Source organism: Ambystoma mexicanum, chromosome 10, assembly GCF_040938575.1.
Source record: "Ambystoma mexicanum isolate Mex_15411 chromosome 10, UKY_AmexF1_1, whole genome shotgun sequence".
Classification (NCBI taxonomy): Eukaryota; Metazoa; Chordata; class Amphibia; order Caudata; family Ambystomatidae; genus Ambystoma; species Ambystoma mexicanum.
The window spans coordinates 928,245,240-928,265,710 of NC_090932.1; the positions used below are offsets into that span (position 1 = coordinate 928,245,240).

At 45.3% G+C, this 20,471-nt stretch overlaps 1 protein-coding gene across 1 annotated transcript in view; it reads right to left on the minus strand.

Moving 5' to 3' along the window:
* The window catches only part of PIK3CA (phosphatidylinositol-4,5-bisphosphate 3-kinase catalytic subunit alpha), a 1,010,697-nt gene that overhangs the window by 200,887 nt on the left and 789,339 nt on the right, over window positions 1-20,471 (minus strand). The window contains exons 17-18 of the mRNA XM_069618695.1: window positions 7,280-7,450; window positions 6,280-6,397 (exon numbers count right to left, since the gene is read on the minus strand). Of these exons, the coding sequence (XP_069474796.1) occupies window positions 6,280-6,397; window positions 7,280-7,450 (289 nt within the window). The remainder of the gene's footprint in view (window positions 1-6,279; window positions 6,398-7,279; window positions 7,451-20,471) is intronic.

Below are 20,471 nucleotides of genomic sequence, written 5' to 3' on the forward strand. Positions count from 1 at the left end.
TCCTTTCTTCATCATCAGCAATTCCTGCAGCCATGCTACTTAACATAAGAATAACTTACATAGACACACACTGCAGCTGCAGATTTTTACAAACTTTGAGGCCTAGCCCTACTTTTCATTCATACTCCACGCATCTTACTCATATTTTTATGTGGTCCTACAATCTTTTATACCTAATTTCATAATTCTGTATGTTGCGCATTGACACTTCTATTCTTAGTTTGCATGGTCTATTGATGAACAGGAACAGCTGCTGAGTTACCTCGTGCTCTCTGCCAGCCTGCCTATAGTCTATTTCCAGCACAGGCTGAAGTCACTGTGTGCTTTGAGCAAAGCGTAGTACATTTTAACAGTTTTACAAATATATCCATCTAAATAGTTATTTGCACCTTATATTTCAATCATAAGTATCTTTATTTAGTGACCCTCCTCCCCCCTGGACTCTTGTAGTGCTTAGAAAAGAGTTAACAAATGTTTTGCCTAATTCTAAAGCGCTTGGAAAGTTTGGAAATGAAGGAAAGCACTAGGCTCCTTCCCAACATGTACTCTAATACAATAGTTTCAACTTACAGGTGGTGCTAAAGACTATTGCCAGTTCCTGCCGCTCCCCGCTACGAAAACCTCATGGGAACTTTTTGAGCTTGCTTATATCAAGCATTACCATCAAAGTTTGCACTGGAAGTGCCTGCCAGTGTTTTTTTAAAGCAGTCTTCTGATCGTTAATGACTTAATTGAAGCTGATAACACGCTAATGGTGTAATAAAAATGTATTAACCAGGTGTGCCTTTAGCCACTCAGTTTTTAAATACTATGCATGTCCTTCACTGAATGCCTGTTAAAAATAAGCATTGGATTGTGTATAAGTATTAGGCATTTACCAGTAACTGCTATGAGATGCCCAGGTACTCGCACCATTTTATACCTACTACCATCAATAGCCAGTTAATACCCCTTTGCAGTGCCTGGCAAGTGCCTTCCCAAGCCTACACAAAAGCCCAAACTATTGCCATTGCCAATGCTTGTTTTATTAGCCATGTGTTATATCACTCATGTAATCCGTCCTTACAATGGGCACCACCACGCCACTAGGACTTCAGAGTTTTCTGGAAAACATGTCTAGGCAGTGGATGTTTTGGGAAAACAGAAAGGCCTCTCTTTACACAAGAATTCTCAGTTGAACACATTGTGAAGCTTCCCACCATTCTCGCTCACAGCGCAGCAGTGTTTTCAACTAAAACAGAAACGTGTCTTCTTCCCGTCCCTGCCTCTCCCCCCTAATCCCCCCCACTGTCAGGCACACAGAAAACAGTTTAGGGAGTGAAGAAAAATTCAAAGGCTCTGCTAGCTTGCAGAAGGAGCCTCACGCCCACTTGGGGCGGCGGGGGATAATCTGCCTCCTTCCTCTTTGCAAGCAATCGTTTGTACCACTCATAAACTGGCATTTCACATAGAGGAGATTTTAGCCTTGGGTTACAACTTTTGATTCAAGTGGTTATCGATTCTGGTTGTTACTATGCATTCTGGGACTTGTAGTCCCACCTTTGAAGTTAAGAGTAAAGAACGTGAAGATAAACCACTGGGCATGAATCGGATACTCATGACACGTGTGGCAAACAAGGGCCCCTTTTCATAGATCGAGTTAGTGATATGTATAGGATTGTGTGCCGTCCCACAAAACGTCAAGCAGGTCCTCCGATACGTCCTTCAAAGTATTCTCCTGAAACTTTTAAAAACACAGTTACCCAAGGCAGCTTGATCCTTACCTACTACATTCCTGGATTACTGTATTTAAAAGCAATACAACATTGCCAGTGCACCTCAGTCCTGAATTATGCAACCCTACACCAAAAGCATCTCTCCCCTTGACAAGCAGCACCACCGAGTAATTTAGTACTGAGAAAGACATGCAGCTCTGACAATACACCTAATTGCTCACCTGTGGCACCGTGCACTCTTTGCTATCCCAGAGCCGGATGCAGATCTCCCCATGCAGCGCTTTGACCAGGCGAGCTCAGACTAGCGTCGGAGGACTTCGGAGTTTTAGGACTGCCGTTTCCCCGTATTCACCGACACACCCCCTAAAGCTGTTTCAGAGCCACATCTGGGACGTAAGACAAGCTCATGGTTGCAGCCATGAGCTCGAGAATGTCCAGCGCAGAGTCTGCAGACACAGTGGCGCCCACGGCCCAGCGTGCTCTTTACCCTTTTTTCTTTTTTTAACTAGTTTGCTTGTTTTTAACAGGGGCCGTCCACTGTTGAAAACAAACTATTTTTTTTTAAATCCAAGCTAATCCCATGCTACGGTCCAGGGGTCGCAGAAGGATGGCAAAGGTTGCAAGTGTGACCCCCCCCCCAAAAGAGGCCGCACCTGCGACCTCTGGTAACCCCCAAATGACATCCCTGAGCAAGCCAATGGGAAATGTGAGAGAAGGGAATAGAGACATTCTAGAAATGCCCACTAGTGAGTTTAACTTTCATCTCTCCCTGCTGTGTGCCTAGATGGTGGAAGTTGCCGATCAGCTTCAAAGATTATGCTTCTAGAACAGTTACTTGCTCCATGAAGAATGCTGGTTGTAGTTCGGGATTTATCGATGGGGCCGAAAGGCACCAAATGATGAAAATATTCTCAATTCCATGTACATATGGTCCAAATATGGGTGGAGAAAACAATCTGAGGACATAGACGCATGAAGGATTGTGGGTCCTTGTACACATAAAATGGGGATATTTTAACAGGAACGCCCCTCTCGACACTCCTTTTTCGAATCTAAAAAACCATTGAGCCAACCACTAGGAGGTGGCCTATGAAAAGCACATGAATCTAAGCAAATTCACAAGTCTCAGAAATACATACACACACCACACAGTAACAATATAAAAATTAGATTACACTGCTCTTTCCATTGCAGACCCGTCAGAAGCAATACAGCAATAGCAATGCAAAAACGGAACAAGTAAAGCCGACAAAAGAATTGTCACTTTTGCCGTCAGGATTGGGCTCGGCTAGTTGGCGTTTCTGGGGTTTGACGAGAAGGTAATGGAGACTGTGCAGCTGTATACCCTTGCCACAACAAGATGCAGACATCCATGGAGCAGATGACCTCCAAATGTGAAAAGGGTAGGTTGCAGCGGTGGTCACCACATTCAGGAAATCCTCATGGCGAGAACAAAGAAACAGGCCTTTTGGGCTTCTCTTTGCTCAAAAGACTGAAAATGCAGGGACAGGTCCTGTTTTACACGTTTGAGATCTGCAGATTTCCAATGCTGAACTCTGAACGGTGGCTGGTGCAGCCAGGTAACTGAGAAGAGAGCTAGTCAGTTCCGCTCAGTGTTACAGGGACACTTTGGAAGGCACAGATCCTTAAGCAGGGGTGGGGACAGGTTGTTCACACAAGTCCTGGGGTCGGAGCACTAACAGGAACATTCTGGAGATCTGTAGAGGAGCAGGGCTTCACCGGAACTTGGCCGCGGGCAATGCTGGTTGGCTGAAATGGCCATCCTTCTTGGGTGGTCAACAATCAGCACTTCTTCGTAGGGGTCTTCGCTCCAGAGATGACCTGTCAAATGGCTGCAGGCGACATCATTTTATCAAGGATGTGGACTGAGGTCGCCTGCAAGGCCACCAATTCTATGGATGTGCGCCCATTCAAACTGGCAGCCAATCATGGACAGCCTTTGGACACCATCTCTGCCCAGCAAAGAACACACTTTGGCTTGGATGTGGACTGGGTCGAGACAGAACCAGCCTCCGCAGCTGGCCACACACAGACTGCCACTTTGTCTGGTAAAGGGCGTTCTATATATAGCAGGAAGAAGGCCAAGGCACCAACTGGCCAAAAGACAGGCAAGAATCTCATGGCATGGCTGTTTGAGAGCATATGGTACTCTAAATGGCATTATGCGGTAAAATGCAAAAATGCACAAGAGAAAAGTATAAACCAGGGTAGAAAGATATTGCTGCCACAACCCCATCCCAGACACATTGTGCCAGCAACATTAAAGAAACAAAAGTGAAAGCTATAGTGACACAAAGTGTCCCAACCACACTTCACAGTAAAGTAATGTGCCCAGTTTAAAATGATAACTATTCCACTAAGGAAGGCAGAGTTTCCCAGTACTGTTAATCTTATGGACTGATCGATCTCACCATGAAAAGTGCGCAAAAGCTGAGGGCTTTACTTACTTCCAATAAGTCAGGTCAGGATGAGTGTGCAGACAATAGCAACAAGAGAGTATGTCCCATTGAACCCTAAAGGAGGAAAGCAGCAAAACCAAAATATTTCCTAACACTTGTTACATTGAGAATCTTGCTTTTAGACTTTATAGGCTTTATTCCAACCTTGGTGCTTTAAACCAATGAACAGCTTGCATGCAACCTATTGGACTTCTGTTGGTCCCTCAATCTCTGACACCTGTCATTAGGGCTACGCACAGTGCAGAGTGGCTTTGCTGTGCCCAGGGCCTCCTTGAACATTTGGGACAGCATGTGCAAAGGACAAAACTAGAACTTCTTAAGTGCTCCCCATCTGGCACTGGCCACATTTTAAGAAGCCAAGACTGCAAAGCAGTTATTGCCCAGGGAAACTGAACTGCAGACTAAGTCTATCACAACGCTATTAGTTCCCTATTTTCAATCCGTCTAAACACCCAAAACTACAAATCTTTTTTCCGGGCTCTTGATCTTTACAGTTCCTGGGTTTGCATGTCAGAACTCCAGATTGAGGAATATGAACATCTGGGATAATCTCAAGCAGTGCGTGGTTTGCCACGATGCAGTAAGGAGTGAATTGCCGGAGCTTCTGAGAGCAATTCTTGTAAAGATCCTCTGCACCTAAATCCAGCAGCTGATTTTCGGCGACGCAGTGCCGGAGGGTCTGGTGCACGGCACTGCCGATTCCTGAGCAGTCTGCTCTCCTCATTCGCCTGCAATTTGCGAGAATTTTAATCCGCTGCCGCGGCTAAAATGGGGCCGTCGCATGCCTCCAGCCGACTCGAGTGGGTGAGTGCAGCCGCCTTGATGAGAGGACCAACACGGAGACGCAGATGCCCTGGTGCATGTTCGATGCCCTGGTGTTCTGTGCCAATGCCGTTGAAGAGCTTGTCTGGTAGGCGCTCCCCCAACTGACAGCCGCAGAGCTTGTGTGGCGCTGCCCTGCAGTGGCACTGTGAGGCGGGATCCAATCTTTGAGAGCCTGTCTCCTACCCGACGGCATAGTGGGGCTTGCTGCATTCTGCTGAAAGGTGCCTGCCTGGGAATTCTGCAGCGCTGCGCCGCGTGCACAGACAACAGACACCCCGTGGAGCCTGTAATCCTAATGAGGAGACAGTACTATCCAGTGGACTGCCTAGACGCTTACTGACCACAGCCTGGCTGTGGGTCTGCACTGCATATGCAGCGAGACCCCCTACGGTCTGTGAGGCAGAGGGGAGAGCGCCCTGGTTGTGAGACTTGTTGTATTTGACTGGGCTGGATTGGCGCAGTGCAAGGACCCCAATGCTGGAGTCTCTCCTGCCTTTACCTTGGTAGCGTGACTCTACTGGCTGTGGATACTCAATCTGGATACCCGGCTAAACTCTAACGGAGGGCATGGGGGGACCTGTTCTGGTGACTGCTTTTTTTCCTTTATGGAGTACGGTGCGACCCTACAGGTGTTGAGCAGATGGCCTAGTGTGCGGGATGGTGGTATAATCCTCCCTGAATAGCTGATACTGCTTTCTGGACCTCTGAACTTCTTTGTGCCTTCAGCCCGCTCCCAACACCGAGGCAACTTGCTCTCATATTCGCGGTGTGACCCTACATGAGGACTTGGGTGCCACAACTGCACACACCTTCATCCCACATAACTTCATATGTTATGCGGGATGAACGGTGCTGAATCCCCAATCCCCTGCAATGTATGATTTAGATACCTCTGTGCATTATGCCATTTGTTTTTCGTGCCTATTATAAAGAAACGTACTACTTAATGCTTCTTTTGCCCTGTTAGTTGTCCAGTTGTTGGGCTTTCATTGTGCTTGTTTATGGTTACATTGTTGCTTATGGTGTCTATTCACAAAATATCAATAACATCTTAATAAAATGAACATTTGGGATAAAAATGGGTGATTTTACTGGCATGTAAGACTAGAAAAAAAGTAATCCCTTCAGTCATACTCTTACAGTTTTAACAAAGGTACGACTTTGTGGATGATCACAGAGCAAAGTAGGGCTTTTTGCATTAGATGGCTGCTATTTATAAACACTGGCTATTATTTTCATTTTGTAAAATGGGATCTTACTTGTCCATCATCCTTGACCATAATGTTACTGTTGTGACGATCACCAATTCCCAAGATGAAGGTAGCCACACAATAGCCAGCACAGGAGCGTGTAAACAAATCAATGGCTGCATCATACCTTGGGGAGAAAATACAGTAAATAATTTGTAAGCTTTAACTGATTTAATAAGTGTAAGCTCCTTGGATTTGGAACATGACAACTGTATTGAGCGTTATGTGGTAGTAACAGTGTCCTCAGTTGCAATATTGTAGAGAAAAAACAGACATTTAAAGTATATTAGTCAGACAATTTTTCCATCTCATTGGCAGATTCAAAGATGAATCACCCAGCCATGAAACCACCGGCAAGAATGGCCAACTTTATTCTTTGGCAGTGCAGATATATACAGTTTAAGCTGTAGAGAAGCATCAAAGCTTCTGTTTTTAAGGGCATACATTTACAATTGTAAAAGCTGCTGTTCTCACCAGATCCCCGTTTCTATGTACTGTGATCTCCTCCGCCCTTTCCCCCACGATAGACATTCAGGTCTCATCCATGGTTGTGTGGAAGAGAAGGAGCATGGCGGGAGGGGATATCATTTGCTCCATTGGGAGATTAGGGAGTGAGGAGATAGCCCTATCCTATACTGTCAGTCGGTGGTAGGTTGTTTACAAGCAAACATAAGTCATACTGCCTGATGGAGGTAATTACTAAACTGCCTGCTGGGGGATATAATATGTGTACTGGTTGCAGTGGGAGGGAGATTAATCTTTCGGGGGTCATGACTGGAATTATACCTACATGGCCAGAGGTAACCAGCAGTGTGATGTGGACCATAGAGTCTTGAGGGCTTTATTATGCAAATCCAAAAAGAACTGGCAATTGAAATCCTTATTTTAGTGATCATCATTCACAGCTGAAAATGTAGACCGCTGCAATAAGTTACTATTGGATTTACAGTTTCCTCCTGTTTGGACATAGATTGTGAAAAGCAATACATTTAACTAAAGTAAAACTTACATTTCCCCCTTGTTTTTGTCTTTGAGCCACTGATGCAGCGTGTGGCTGTTGAACTGCAGTGCACCCTTCAGGCCTCCTTTGCACTGAATCTGCATGATTGTATGGGAGTTCCTCACAACCTCAATCAGTCCGACACAATCCCCAATAGACAAACAACCATAAGGCAACATTCTAGAAAAGAAAAGCAAGTCAATGTAAAAGGAGTCAAACCGCATTGCAAGAGCTTAATATTTGGTCGTGACATGACCCTACAGTTTACATGTCTCAATATATCAGTTCATACACCACCATACCCTAACTGGACAAACAAATGTGAACTGATGTATAGTGTAATGCTGAAGGTTATGAACATAACAGCAAGCATTTGGGCTGTGAAAGACAGCTTCACTCAGTAACAAGTCAAGCTAAATTCTATGTAAACCAAGCAATTATGGGGCTTACATGAGTGTAGCCTGTAAGCCTCAATTTCTCGGTTTACACCGCACGACACCCCTTCTAAAAAACGGTGCTTTTTAACTCCAAACACTAATGGATAAGCAGGTATTGTGATATAAGAGTTTAAGTAGCTAGCAAGGCACACACAGGTGACTAGATAAAAATATATTTAATCTGGAGCCTTGCCTATAAAAGGCATTCGTTTGTTGCGCTATCATTGACAACAACCAATTCCGAGACTGATCCATGGCAGCCATCACACAAACCGATCCAAAACATGTAGATGGTCCTCAGAGATGCACACTACCAGACGGGAGTTCAGCATCTGAATCCGATGGTGTAGTGTTACGTTTTATCCACCATCCTCTAGTGAGGGGTGAAACCATCTGGAGGACCACAAAGTTCCAACAAAAGAGACAGATCACACACTCTTTATTCATATGTTTGGCAGAGCTATCAAGCGCCACACACACACACACACACACACACACACACACACACACACACACACACACACACACACACACACACACACACACACACACACACACACACACACACACACACACACACACACACACACACACACACACACACACACACACACACACACACACACACACACACACACACACACACACACACACACACACACACACACACACACACACACACACACACACACACACACACACACACACACACACACACACACACACACACACACACACACACACACACACACACACACACACACACACACACACACACACACACACACACACACACACACCCCCCCCCCCCCCCCCCCCCCCCCACACACACACACACACACACACACACACCAAAAGGTAAAGTTTCACAGTACTGATAGTATGAAGGAATGATCAGTTTCCTCATAACAAATTAGCAAAAGTAAAGCTGAATGCTTTACTTCCCTTCAAAAAGTCAGAGCAGGTTAAAAAACAAAAAGAAAGGGGCTCCATACAAACTATGGAGGGAAAGTTCCAAAAGAGAAATCGCAAGTTATGGCAAGCTAAACACTGTGCACCGTTAAGACTAACACCCAGGATATCAAAGATTACATCACAAATGTCATTGATAACATCGCATATCTGTCCCACCTGTTTTTGTTCACTGACATTTCTACGCCAGTCAAAATAACTAAATTGAAAAGGTGCTATATATCTAGACGTTATCCTTCTTGTATGTTCTTAAAGTACTTTCCTTACGGTTTGGTCTTAGCTCATATATGGGGGAATACGGGTATACATGATGATGAACTTTAATGTTATTGACATTTTCTGGTGACGTTTCTTTCTTCCTTCCTTCCTTTAGTTTCCCTGTATGTGCCTCTGATTTGTATGCATTGTGGGTCTTCATATGTATTGTTTGTACTAACAAGTATGCAGTAAGTCTTGAATTATTAGCTATTTATTCCATGTTTAACATTACTCAAAACTCCTATAAGATAGCATTCCTTATTTTACTATCCAAAATGACCAGATTAAAAATATTGTACTTCTGAGCGCCTGTGGAACAACTGAGCGCCTGGGGACCAATTCCGTTGGTGCCGATGCGCGGTACATATATCTTTAACATTAACTTCTATAGTGCATGCTGCAGCCATTGCCTACCTGTATGTATGATTAGATTCCTGTATTAACAAAAACACTCCAATATAATGTTTTGTTTAGAGGAGTACATTTTTTAATACATTAAGTAGTTCTCCCAATTAAACCCTGTCATCTTGTTACCGACATTATAAACACAATCCCTTGCAGGGACTTCATCAAAATTAATTTCATATGTGATGCCATCAGTGATGTCATCACTGGCTTTTGTGATGTCATCTTTGACATCTTCGGCGTTAGTCTTAGCAGTGCACGGTGGTGCGAGTCATGGCTGCATAGCTTACCATAACTGAATTTCTGGGGGTTTTCAGTTTTACTTGTAACCATTACGTCCCTTTAACAAAGTTTTTTCACAGAATTTCATTGGCTATTAAGTAATGAAAATGTTTCATGATGTTACATATACAAGTTATTAATATTTCCTCTGAACATTTCAAAGAACTGTAAGCTTCCTTTAAGAAACATTTTTTGCAACGCATACTGATGCGTGTCATCAGCAGCTCATGCAAGTCATGGTTAAATTGCCCAGGGCATGAAGCTCGACTATGATCCCAGCCCCACCAAATCACCCGTTATCCACTGCACTTACCCTGCATCATAGTTCAGTGTCCACTATACCCTCATAATGTGACCAAGGGCCAGTGCTCATGGCTTGCAGCCATGGCCAGTCTTCACAATCCATGGAGCCTGGGCTTTGGCCATGCCACAGTCCCCAATAGGCAAATCAGAGTAGATATTTGTCTTTGCTGAGGGCCAGGCCCACTGCCCAGCCATGAAAGTTACATCACTATTTTTTGTACTTACCTTTTGACTCTCAAAAAGTAAAACACACAGGATAGATTTGCAAAAGCATGCTTTCAGGTCCTCGCTGATGCCCCTTGCGCAAGTTTTCTGCAATGCCGTCCAGCATTTCAGGATGTAGCCGCAAGCAGAATATTTGTTCCCATTCAAACCAAGGGCTTTGGCCATGGGTCATGCCACAATTAGCAAATCAGAGTACACATTTGTCCTTGCTCAGGGCCAGGCCCATTGCCCAGACACCAAAGTTACATCACAATTTTTTGTACTTCCATTTTGACACTTTAGAAAAGAATAATACAGGATCGATTTGCAAAACCATGCTTTGAGGTCCTTGCTGAAGCTCCTCGCGGAGGTTTGCTGCAATCCTGTCCAGCACTTCCGGCTGTAGCCACAAGCAGAATTTCTTTCCCATTCAAACCTATCCCCGATTTCGAAAGACTTTACCACATGGCCGGTCCCTGGTGGCCATGCCCACTTTAACCCCATTGCAGGTCCCTCGAAGTCATGGCCAGTAGCCAGATTGTCTGGGTCATGGGAAAATCTGGCCACTGCCCATGGCCACAGGCTATCCCTTAGTCACCAAAGGTATATCACTATTTTCTGAACCTACATTATGACACTTGTTAAAAAATAAAACGGACATTTGCAAAACCATGCTTTCGGGTCCTTATCAATACTCCTGGCACAAGCTTGCTGCAAATCTGTCCATGTTTTATTTTTTGAAAAGTGTCAAAATGTGCGTACAAAAAAATAGTTATATTACTTAGCCCCCACTAGACAAAAACCATTCAGACTTTGCACAAACATTCATAGTTGGGTCTATAATCTTTCTGAAAACATTTGTGCAGATTCGTCAAAATGCAACCAAGTTGTAAGCCATCCAAAGAAGTTGAGACCCCTCCAATTTTGCCCCCTCTTGACAAAACCAAACAAACTTTGCAAAAACATTCAAATCTGCATCTACAATCTCTTTGCAAACTTTCTGTAAAACGGCCCCAAATGTATAAAACTTTCAAATATTTTGGGACCCCCCTACTTTTGCCCCCTGTTGGTGAAACAGCACCAAATTCTGCCTAACCATTCAGGGACAGGCCTAAAATGATATTGCAAATTCTCATGCAGCTTCATTGAGTGGTGCCATAGTCATAAGCCATCCAAAAACTGTTTCACTGACCCTGTAATGCAGAAATATGCATGGATTTTCACAGACATCGGAGAAGAAAAAACACCTGATTTTTGGCTTTTTATGACCATATCCCATCCCTTCCTCATCACCCCTCGCCACACCAGAGATAGTTGCATTTGTTTGACAAGTGCAATGTTATGTTTTTTATGGTTTTAAATCCAAAAAATAGCATCAGTGTCAAAGGTTGACACCCCTCACGTTTTTAACCAACAATCAGCAGGCGAGTATGATGTCTGCAAATGTCACGGTGCTCTCCGATTGGTCCAGAGGTGACCACAGACCCAAAATCAGGAAGAGTCTGTGGACCGGACCCAGATATCACTAATTTCTTTTTACTTACTTTTTAATCATTTTTTGAAACACTACTGGACCGATTTACACCACATTCACAAAGGCACGCTTTCGGCACCAAGCCGCTGTCCCTGGTGCAAATTTGGTGAACATCCGTCCAGCGTTTTTCCATTGCGTCTATGAGGTTTGCCCCACATTTTGGTACCCCCCCATAACTTAAGCCCCCCTGGACGAAACTGCACCAAACTTCACAAAATCATTCTGAGGGGCCCATATACCTCCTTTGCAAAGTTTGGTGAGGATTGGTCCGGAGGTAAGGGGGGGGGGCAAAGGGATCAAAGTTATAAGCTGCCCAAAAAGTGCTTTTTTTAAAGTTGCAGCCTACTTCCCATTCATTTTCCCATAGACAAACAAGGTCTATTTTTGCCAAAATGCACAGCCCAAGCTGCTAGATGGATTTGGACCAGGTGCAAAACAACTTGGGCACGAGGCGTTTACTCACAATCCATGCTTGATTTGGGGTTATTCAGGGCAGCAGTTATTTAAATATTTGATGAAGGAGGGGTGCCTCCTTCTCAAAAATAGATAGATATATCTTGGGGATTTACCAAAAACTGTTTTTATAAATGAAACAGCCGCTATCTTGTTTTTCTCTCGATGGGAGAGTTTATGGGAAAATGAAACTTAGTAAGAAAGCCATTTGCATGTAAAAAAAAGATGCAAATATCAGGCTAGAGGTGTGTGAGGGAGGCTCGGGGGCAGGGGGATGGTGGCTAGAGGGCACCAAATGAAATTTGGGAGTTGGAGGGGGTCTAGGGACTGAGTTTGCAATGCAAAGCTTTCTGTAGCATCGCTATAGCCTCGAATAGCCGACATCTGAAAGCAAACTGCATCCCAGAAACAGCGTGTGTTGTGGGGGAAAGGAAGAGGGCAGGGGTAGGCCATCTGGGGAGTGGGGGGGAGCTGGCACAGATGAGGGGTGCACTTGGTGAGGGCCTGGAGGGCAGGAATGCAGTTTTTTCTGGCGGTTTTCACTGATATTCAAGGGTATTTTTACGATATTCGAGGCTATAAAGGACTACGGATAGCTGAGGGTGTGTGTAGCTCCGTACCCGCATTTACAGTTTTTTTTCAAGATATTTTTATAGCTAAAGTGACGTTGGGGGCCATGGCAAGTGACACGATAGACATTCAGGTCTCATCCATGCAGTAACTAGGGCAGACCCTGTTCAGCTTCAAAGTGAGAAAGGGGCCAGCCTCCTGAGACCATGTTGCCTGATAAATAAGCCAAAGTTACAAGACCACTTAGAGAAATGGGCTGGCCCTTTCCTTGCTTTGAAGCTAAACAGGGTCAGTCCTGGTTACTGAATGAATGGGCGACCGAATAGGCATTCACATTTTTTTTTTTAAAACCGTGCTACTGTCTGTGCTACAGTATTGCACTCACAGACCCTTTTTTTGTCTTTTGATGATTTGGATTCTGTGTGCAGTCAAAAAAATCGAAAACATTTTGTCGAAAGTCATATCGAAAACAAAAAGGTCGGAAAAAAAAGTCGAATGCCCTTTTTTAAATTATATATTTATTTTGGGGTCCGGGAATAAAAAAAAAAAATGGGTGCAAAATTTTTTTTTAAAAAAATACACTAAAAAAAGGGGGGTTGAGGAGATCCCCCCCACCATTTCGAAAAAAAAAAAAATGCGAAATGTTTGACTTTTTTTTCTCGATATTATGACTTTAGAAAAAATGACATTAGATTATATCACTATAAACCTTTGGATTCTGGCATTTGTAGGCTCCCAGTCAGGAGGTGGGGAATAATGCCACAATTGTACACGTTTTAGCTAACAGTTATATAAGGATTTATATATTTGAGTGACACTATAGTATGTGTACTTTTGAAGTTATTTTTTATAAAGTAGAGTATTGTTGAAAGCCAGGCATGGGGCCAGGAAGGGAAATGAAAGGGCAAGTAAGTCATGAGCATTTGCCCACGATGTGGCAAGAGTTTGCAATCCTGGCCACTGGTGCAGTTTTTTTCCTCTGATTTTGGCTGATCTTCAGGGCACAAGGAAAGGGCACATGTGGGTGGACAGTGTAACTTCTTTTCAGAGGGTGGACGCAACCCCCTTTTGTTTAGGTTGACAAGCTTGCTCAAGTATTTGGATACCAGGCTTTTATTCAGGTTATTTTCCCAGTGCAGATGCTTAAACAGACCACAAGCACTCATTTTTAAAATGGACAATGGGGCATGGCTGAAGCCCATGGTTAGAGGTTTGGTACTGTTCTAAAATATACAGTGGGCAGAGCCCTAAACCGTGGCCAGTGGCCATGTGCGAAGATAATGTTTGGAATAACAACTCTTGAAATTCAAGGAAAAAAGGGTAGTTGCAGGGATATTAAGGTGAGAACTTAATGCAACAAGATCCCTGACATTCAGCTAAACCCACCTTAACTCACACCCCCTGTTGTGCAGCCTATGACCAAAATGATGACATCACAGATGACATCACTAATTACATTACAAAAGTTTCCAGCACTAAACATGGCCTTCAGCCATAGTCCGTGTCAATGGCTAAATACATTTTAATACATTAATGGGCACTACTCCTGGCCTTCAGTCAGACACTGGCCACAACCTTCAGCCATGTGCACTGCATATTTTAAAATACCAGTGGCTACAGCCTTCAACCGTGTCTACTGCATATGATATGCACTAAGCAGACTCTAGCCATGGGCTTTAACAGAATACTAGTGAGTGCTTTCAGCTTTTGACTGTCCTTGTTAGGGGAGTTCCTAAAGTCCCCCTTGAGGAAAGACATTAGTAAGGTATCCCAGTGGTTTGTAGATCCCCAACTCTTAGTATCAGTCTGTACTACTCAAGTACGTTGGTAAATTGTCAGAGCAGTCCGGCTTATTTTAAGATGATGATGTGAGCTGTAGGTAAGTGCACTGAACCTAGCTAGTAGTGCACATCAAAGAAACATGTACACATAACATTTATATTCAATTATACATTATATCTACACAAGAGTTACTGTTAAATGCTTAGCACAATAATCCAACACACACAGGTATACTTTACAATACTTTCAAAAAGCCACTTCTAAGTTGGTAGTTGCTGAAAGCGCACAATTGTTACAGTAGTTTCACTGTATCGGTAATAACACGCACCCACAAAGTATTATGGAAATTGCATTTAGTCAGCATACACATACAAGAGAGTGATGTTTGAGAAGGAAACGTTGGTTAGTGTCATTTTAGCAGAGCTGCAGGTTCTAGAGGCAGTTTCCCTGCACAGCAATCTTTTAAAGTCCAAAAACACAACCCTAGCTAAAAGGCCGCTCGGAGAGGCTTAAAGTCTTGAAAAGCAGCAGAAGTCAAAAGGTTCCTGTTGATACTTGCTAGTTTCTAGGAAAAAAGATGCAAGAAGACTTGACCAATGCTGGAGACCATGTTAAAGGACTCGCTACAGGGACACAAGCAGCTGCCTGAGTCAGAGGTAGAGGTAAAGGGGGTTGCCTTGGATACCTCTATGTTCACTCAAATGATCTGGAGTGACTTTCTGGAATAAGGTAAACAATACCCTTTTCCCCCACAGTACCTTAGGTTTGAAGAAAACCTTAATGGTGGATGCTCTGTGCCCGACCTCCGGATTACTTGGTCTGATAACGAAAGGCAGGACAATGGACGGGATCCCTCAGCAGCAGTCTCGAGGGAGGACCTCTGGCACGGCTTTCAGCAACTTCTCTTGTTACTTTGTGGTTTTGGCACCTACAGCACCAACAAAGGAAGCGATTCGCCAGGTCAATCTTCTTTGGTTCCTGCAGTCCCACTCTCTGATGAGGGGGTCTGGTCAAGCTGGATTGTGTCTCTGGAGTGTCCTTGTGGGCTCAGCAAAGATTTGGACGGATACAGCCTTTCCACGACTATGCACTCAAAATGGGCAGTAGGTCTCCTGGTATTGGGCTTCCGCAGCTCTGGAAACTGACAGGACCCTCAGGAGATGGCTCAAAATAAATGTGGTCTTGGGAATGGTTGTCCCGACCAGTCAAAGGGAAGGAGTCGTCCTCTTCAGCGTTCCTCTGTCACACAGAAAACAGGGTCACGACAGCAGTGGTCACTTCACTGTGTTGCAAAGCGTCTGCAGGCATCTCTGGTCGTCATCTTCGGTTACTTCAGTTTCCAGTGGTCGACTTGCTTTTCAATTCAGCAGCCTCACCTTTCAACGAGTTCCAGCACTCACTCCTCTGCAATCTTCCTCAGCAATTTACAGAAAGGGGCGTTTGGCTCTCCAATCATGACAGCGAGACCCCCAGTGGACACGCTGATCCCATTCAGGTACTCTGGCAGACAAAGGACGGGGGGGGGGTGGAAAACTCCTCCCCCACTTCCTGCTTCCCCAGACACTCTGGAGCCTAGGCGGGGACACCAAAGGCAAAACACACACAAGTAATGAGGCTAGGGTATAGCCTGCGGTAGAAATATCACACAATAGTTGGTAGAACACGTCCACTGCCACCAGCCATACCTAGGAGGATGTCTATGTGACTAAAAAGTCACAGGCAGGGGGATACTAGGTATCCCTTTGGCATTCCACATAAGGTGGTGTGTGCCACTCCCTCAGACTATAAAGTTTTTGGAGAGATACCAGGTATCTCTCTATCCCTAAGAACTGTAGTTACTCTAGGATAAAAGAAAATAATCTCAAAAGGAGGACCCTAAGGATTCCCAGGAACACTGCCCATAAGGAGCTGTGTGCTGCTGCAATAGTAAAATCCAGGTGCCTTTAGAGTTATGGGGTAAAATAGACTCCAATAAACAGGTATAAATACTAAGAATAGAGTTCCAAAAGACAGAGCCCATAGAACGAATGAGTGGAAAAGTGCTCCACTCTTTCAGGAATTTAAAAAAAGGTCCAGGTGTCCAGAAAAAAGTGCTGTGGGTCTCACTAGGAGAGGGGATGAATCATAAAAATGATAAATTCCCCTAACAGTCCCCACTATATATTCTAACATATTAATGGGCCACTAGCCATGGCCTTTGAACATGAGCAGTTTGTACATCTTTTGCCCATACCCACTGTATATTTTAAAATACTAACATTCCACAAGGTAGGACCTTCAGACGTGCCCACTGTGTATCATACAACACTAACCAACCACTAGCTATGGCCTTTGGCCGTGCCCACTGTACATTATATACACAATATTAGCCAGTGGCCAAGTCCTTTGGCTGTGCCGACTGTATATTCTAACATATTAATAGGCACTAGTTGTGGCCCTTAGCCATGGCCACCGACTACAGCTTTCAACCTTGCCCACTGTATATTTTGAAACAGTGACGGGCCACTAGGCATGGCTTTTAACCATGCACATTGGTATTTTACAACACTGACTACTAGCTACGGTGTTTGGTGACGGCCAGTAACCACAGCCTTCACCATGCCCCAGTCTAGAGCCTAAATTGTTATGAGGTTAATCAAAGTTTTTATGAGCCAACTTATTAATGATGTTATATCTAATGCGATTATTGATGTAATCTGTAATGCAATTAGTGTTGTCACCAGTGATGGCATCAGTTATGCTATTTGTCATGTCACCAGTATTCTCATACAACATGTAATTTGTGATGTTATCTGTTATGTCATCATTGTGGTAATAGGCTGCCCAACAGAGGGCGTGAAGTTGAGGTGGGTTTAGTGGAATTTCAGCAGGGGTTTCGTTGCGTTAAGTTCTCACCTTAACGTCCCTGCAACTAAAGTTTTTTTCTTGAATATATATATCAAGCTTGGAATGTTTCACTAAATATCATTGGTGATGAGGACATTCACAATAGCATACAGTTACAGTCCCCAATACATCCATATGTTGAATATCACTGACAAAGGCATTTTTTAATGCGAAATAAGGGGTTAATAATGATTTACCCATTCCTTTTTTATTAGTAAATTAATCTTTTCTTTTAGATGATACTGAGCTAACTTGAGTATACTAATATGACTAATGCTACTATTTCCAATTGGCTCAACTTGAAAGCAACAACTATTACAAAACATGTATCCCTACTTCTATACTCTACCGCTATTAAAGCATCCAACAGATGTTAACAAAATGACTAATATAAATACATATGATAACTAGCTTGGGAAATGGATGGCTTCTTTAATATTCTGACAAGGTTGGGAGAAAATTGGACATGCCTCTGTAATGTAAGCAATGCCGCTAACATTACCCAATCCATAAATTACATCATGCAGAGAGCCATTTTTAACCTTTTAAAAATTTCCATATCCTCCGCTCTTACCGATTCTTTCTGGGCACGTCATGAAAGGAACAAGTTACCTATCTGTAACTGTTGTTCTCCAGCATGGGTCTGGCATGGATTCACATGCTCATGAATATTCCCCGTCGTCAGGCTGGGAATCCTCGGTAAAGAAAAAAAATCAGTATCAGTTTCGTTTCGATCTGTCTTTCTTAGTAGTAACCAATCACTGATCTCTGGGTCATACTGTCCCCAGCCAATGACTGCCCTCAACCTAAGACCCGCCTCTGGCAGCCATCCTCAGATTTGGTAGCACGCAAAGTGGCAGTATGACCAAGTGAAGAGCCGCAGAGGGGTAGGTGGGAGGGTTCGCATGTGAATCCATGCCAGACCCATGCTGGAGAACAACAGTTACAGGTAAGTAACTTGTTCCTTCTCCAGCATGGGGTCTGGCATGGATTCACATGCTCATGAATAAAAGAATACATAGCAGTATACACAAGCATAACCACGGGAGGTGGCAAAGGCTCAACATTAAGCATTACATCCAAAACTCAACATTAAGCAATTCTTACCTCCTCTCCAGGCTCACCTTAGGCGAACAGGTTGCGCAGCACTGCTTGGCTGACCCTGGACTCCTCCCTGGAGTCCCGATCGACGCAGTAGAATCTCGTGAAGGTGTGCGTTGACCTCCACGTAGCAGCCCTGCAGATGTCCAGCAGGGGCACACCAGACAGGAACGCCGTAGTAGCAGCGATCACTCTGGTCGAATGGGCTCTCGGACGGCCGGGCAGCGGTCGGTTAGCCAACCGGTGACAGTGCATGATGCAGCCGGAGAGCCATCTGGAAATGGAAGTCTTCGAGAGAGCCTTCCCTTGATTCACAGACCCAAAGTTCACAAACAGCTGTGACGTCTTCCGAAAACTCTTTGTGCGGTCCACGTAGAACTTCAGCGCTCTAGCTACATCCAGCGAGTGCAAAGTCCTCTCGGCCGGCGTCGAAGGCGACGGGAAGAAAACTGGTAACACCAAAGGCTCGTTGAGGTGGAAGTCCGATGGCACCTTGGGCATGAAGGAGGGGTGCGTCCTCAGCACCACCCTCGTGTCATGAAATGTCAAGCATGGAGGCTTGCAAGATAGGGCCTGGATCTCTCCCACTCGTCGTGCGGTGGTGATCGCCACGAGGAACGCTGTCTTCCATGACAGGAACTTCAAAGGCGCCGAATGCATAGGCTCGAATTGGGCCCCCATGAGCCTGGTCAGCACCACATTTAGCAGGAGCCTTCACCGGCGGGAACGATCGGAATAGTCCCTTCATTAATTCCTTCACCAGACGGCGAGACCACAAGGACGCCCGTCCCGTAGTCCTGGTATATCTGGAGATGGCAGCCAGATGTATTTTGATGGAAGCGTGAGCCAGTCCAGCATTTGACCAGCGACAGTAGGTACGGCAGTACTTGAGGGGCCGTAATCCGCAGAGGGTTAATCTTCTGTGCACGGCACCAGACAGAGAACCTCTTCCACTTATGACCGTAACACTTAAGAGTTGAGGACGCCTTGGCTTTTGCAAGAACCTGTATGCAGTCAGCCGGGATATCGTACCCTCCAAACTCTAGTGCTGCAGGAGCCAGGCCTGCAAGTTCAGCGACTGTGGGTCGTGATGGAGAATGGCGCCCCCTTCTCTGGAGAGAAGATCCACGTCCGCTGGCAGCTTGACTGGTGGGGACGTTGACAAGTCCAGAAGGTCCGGAAACCAGATCTGCCTAGGCCACGCCGGTGCGACGAGGATCATTCTGCACCTGGACATCTTGAGCTGGATGATGAGGCGGAGCAGCAACGGAGGGAACTCGTATAGAAACAGGCCGTCCCAGGGGAACGAGAAAGCATCGCCCATGCTCCTCGGCTGCGGGAACCTGCTGGCGACCCTCTGGCACTTGGAGTTCGTCGCCGTCGCGAAAAGGTCGATCTGGGGTTTGCCCCATCGTCGAAAGAGCCGATCCACCTGGTCCTGACGTAGTTTCCCCCCCGTGGCACGAGCGCAGCTACCTGCTGAGTGAGTTGGCGATGGTGTTTTTTGTTCCTGCCAAGTGGAAGGGAACCAGAAACATCCCCTGGGCGACGGCCCAGTGCCACAGATCCTGGGCCTCCTTGGATAGGGCTGGGGATCTGGTGCCCCCTTGCTTCTGTATGTAGAACAACGTGGTGGTGTTGTCGGTGAAGATCCTCACCACTTTGTCCTTGAGGGACAGAAGGAACGACTTGAGCGCCCAGAACACTGCTCGGAGCTCCAGAATGTTGATGTGGAGAGACCTCTCCTCTGGGAGCCAAAGGCCTCTTGCGTGGAGATCTCCGGTGTGGGGCCCCCCAACCCTCCAGAGAGGCGTCCGTCGTCACCGTCCCCTGAAACGCCAGGGTATGAAAGTCCGTGCCTGTAGTGAGGTGAGCGCGGGTACCCCACCATAGGATCGCCCGACGGAGCTCCTCGTCCAGAGGGATTCTGTCCTCGAAGCAGCCCGTCGCCTGAAACCAGCGGGCGTCGAGGAACTCCTGTAGCGGACGCATCCGAAGTCTGCAAAGGGGTACA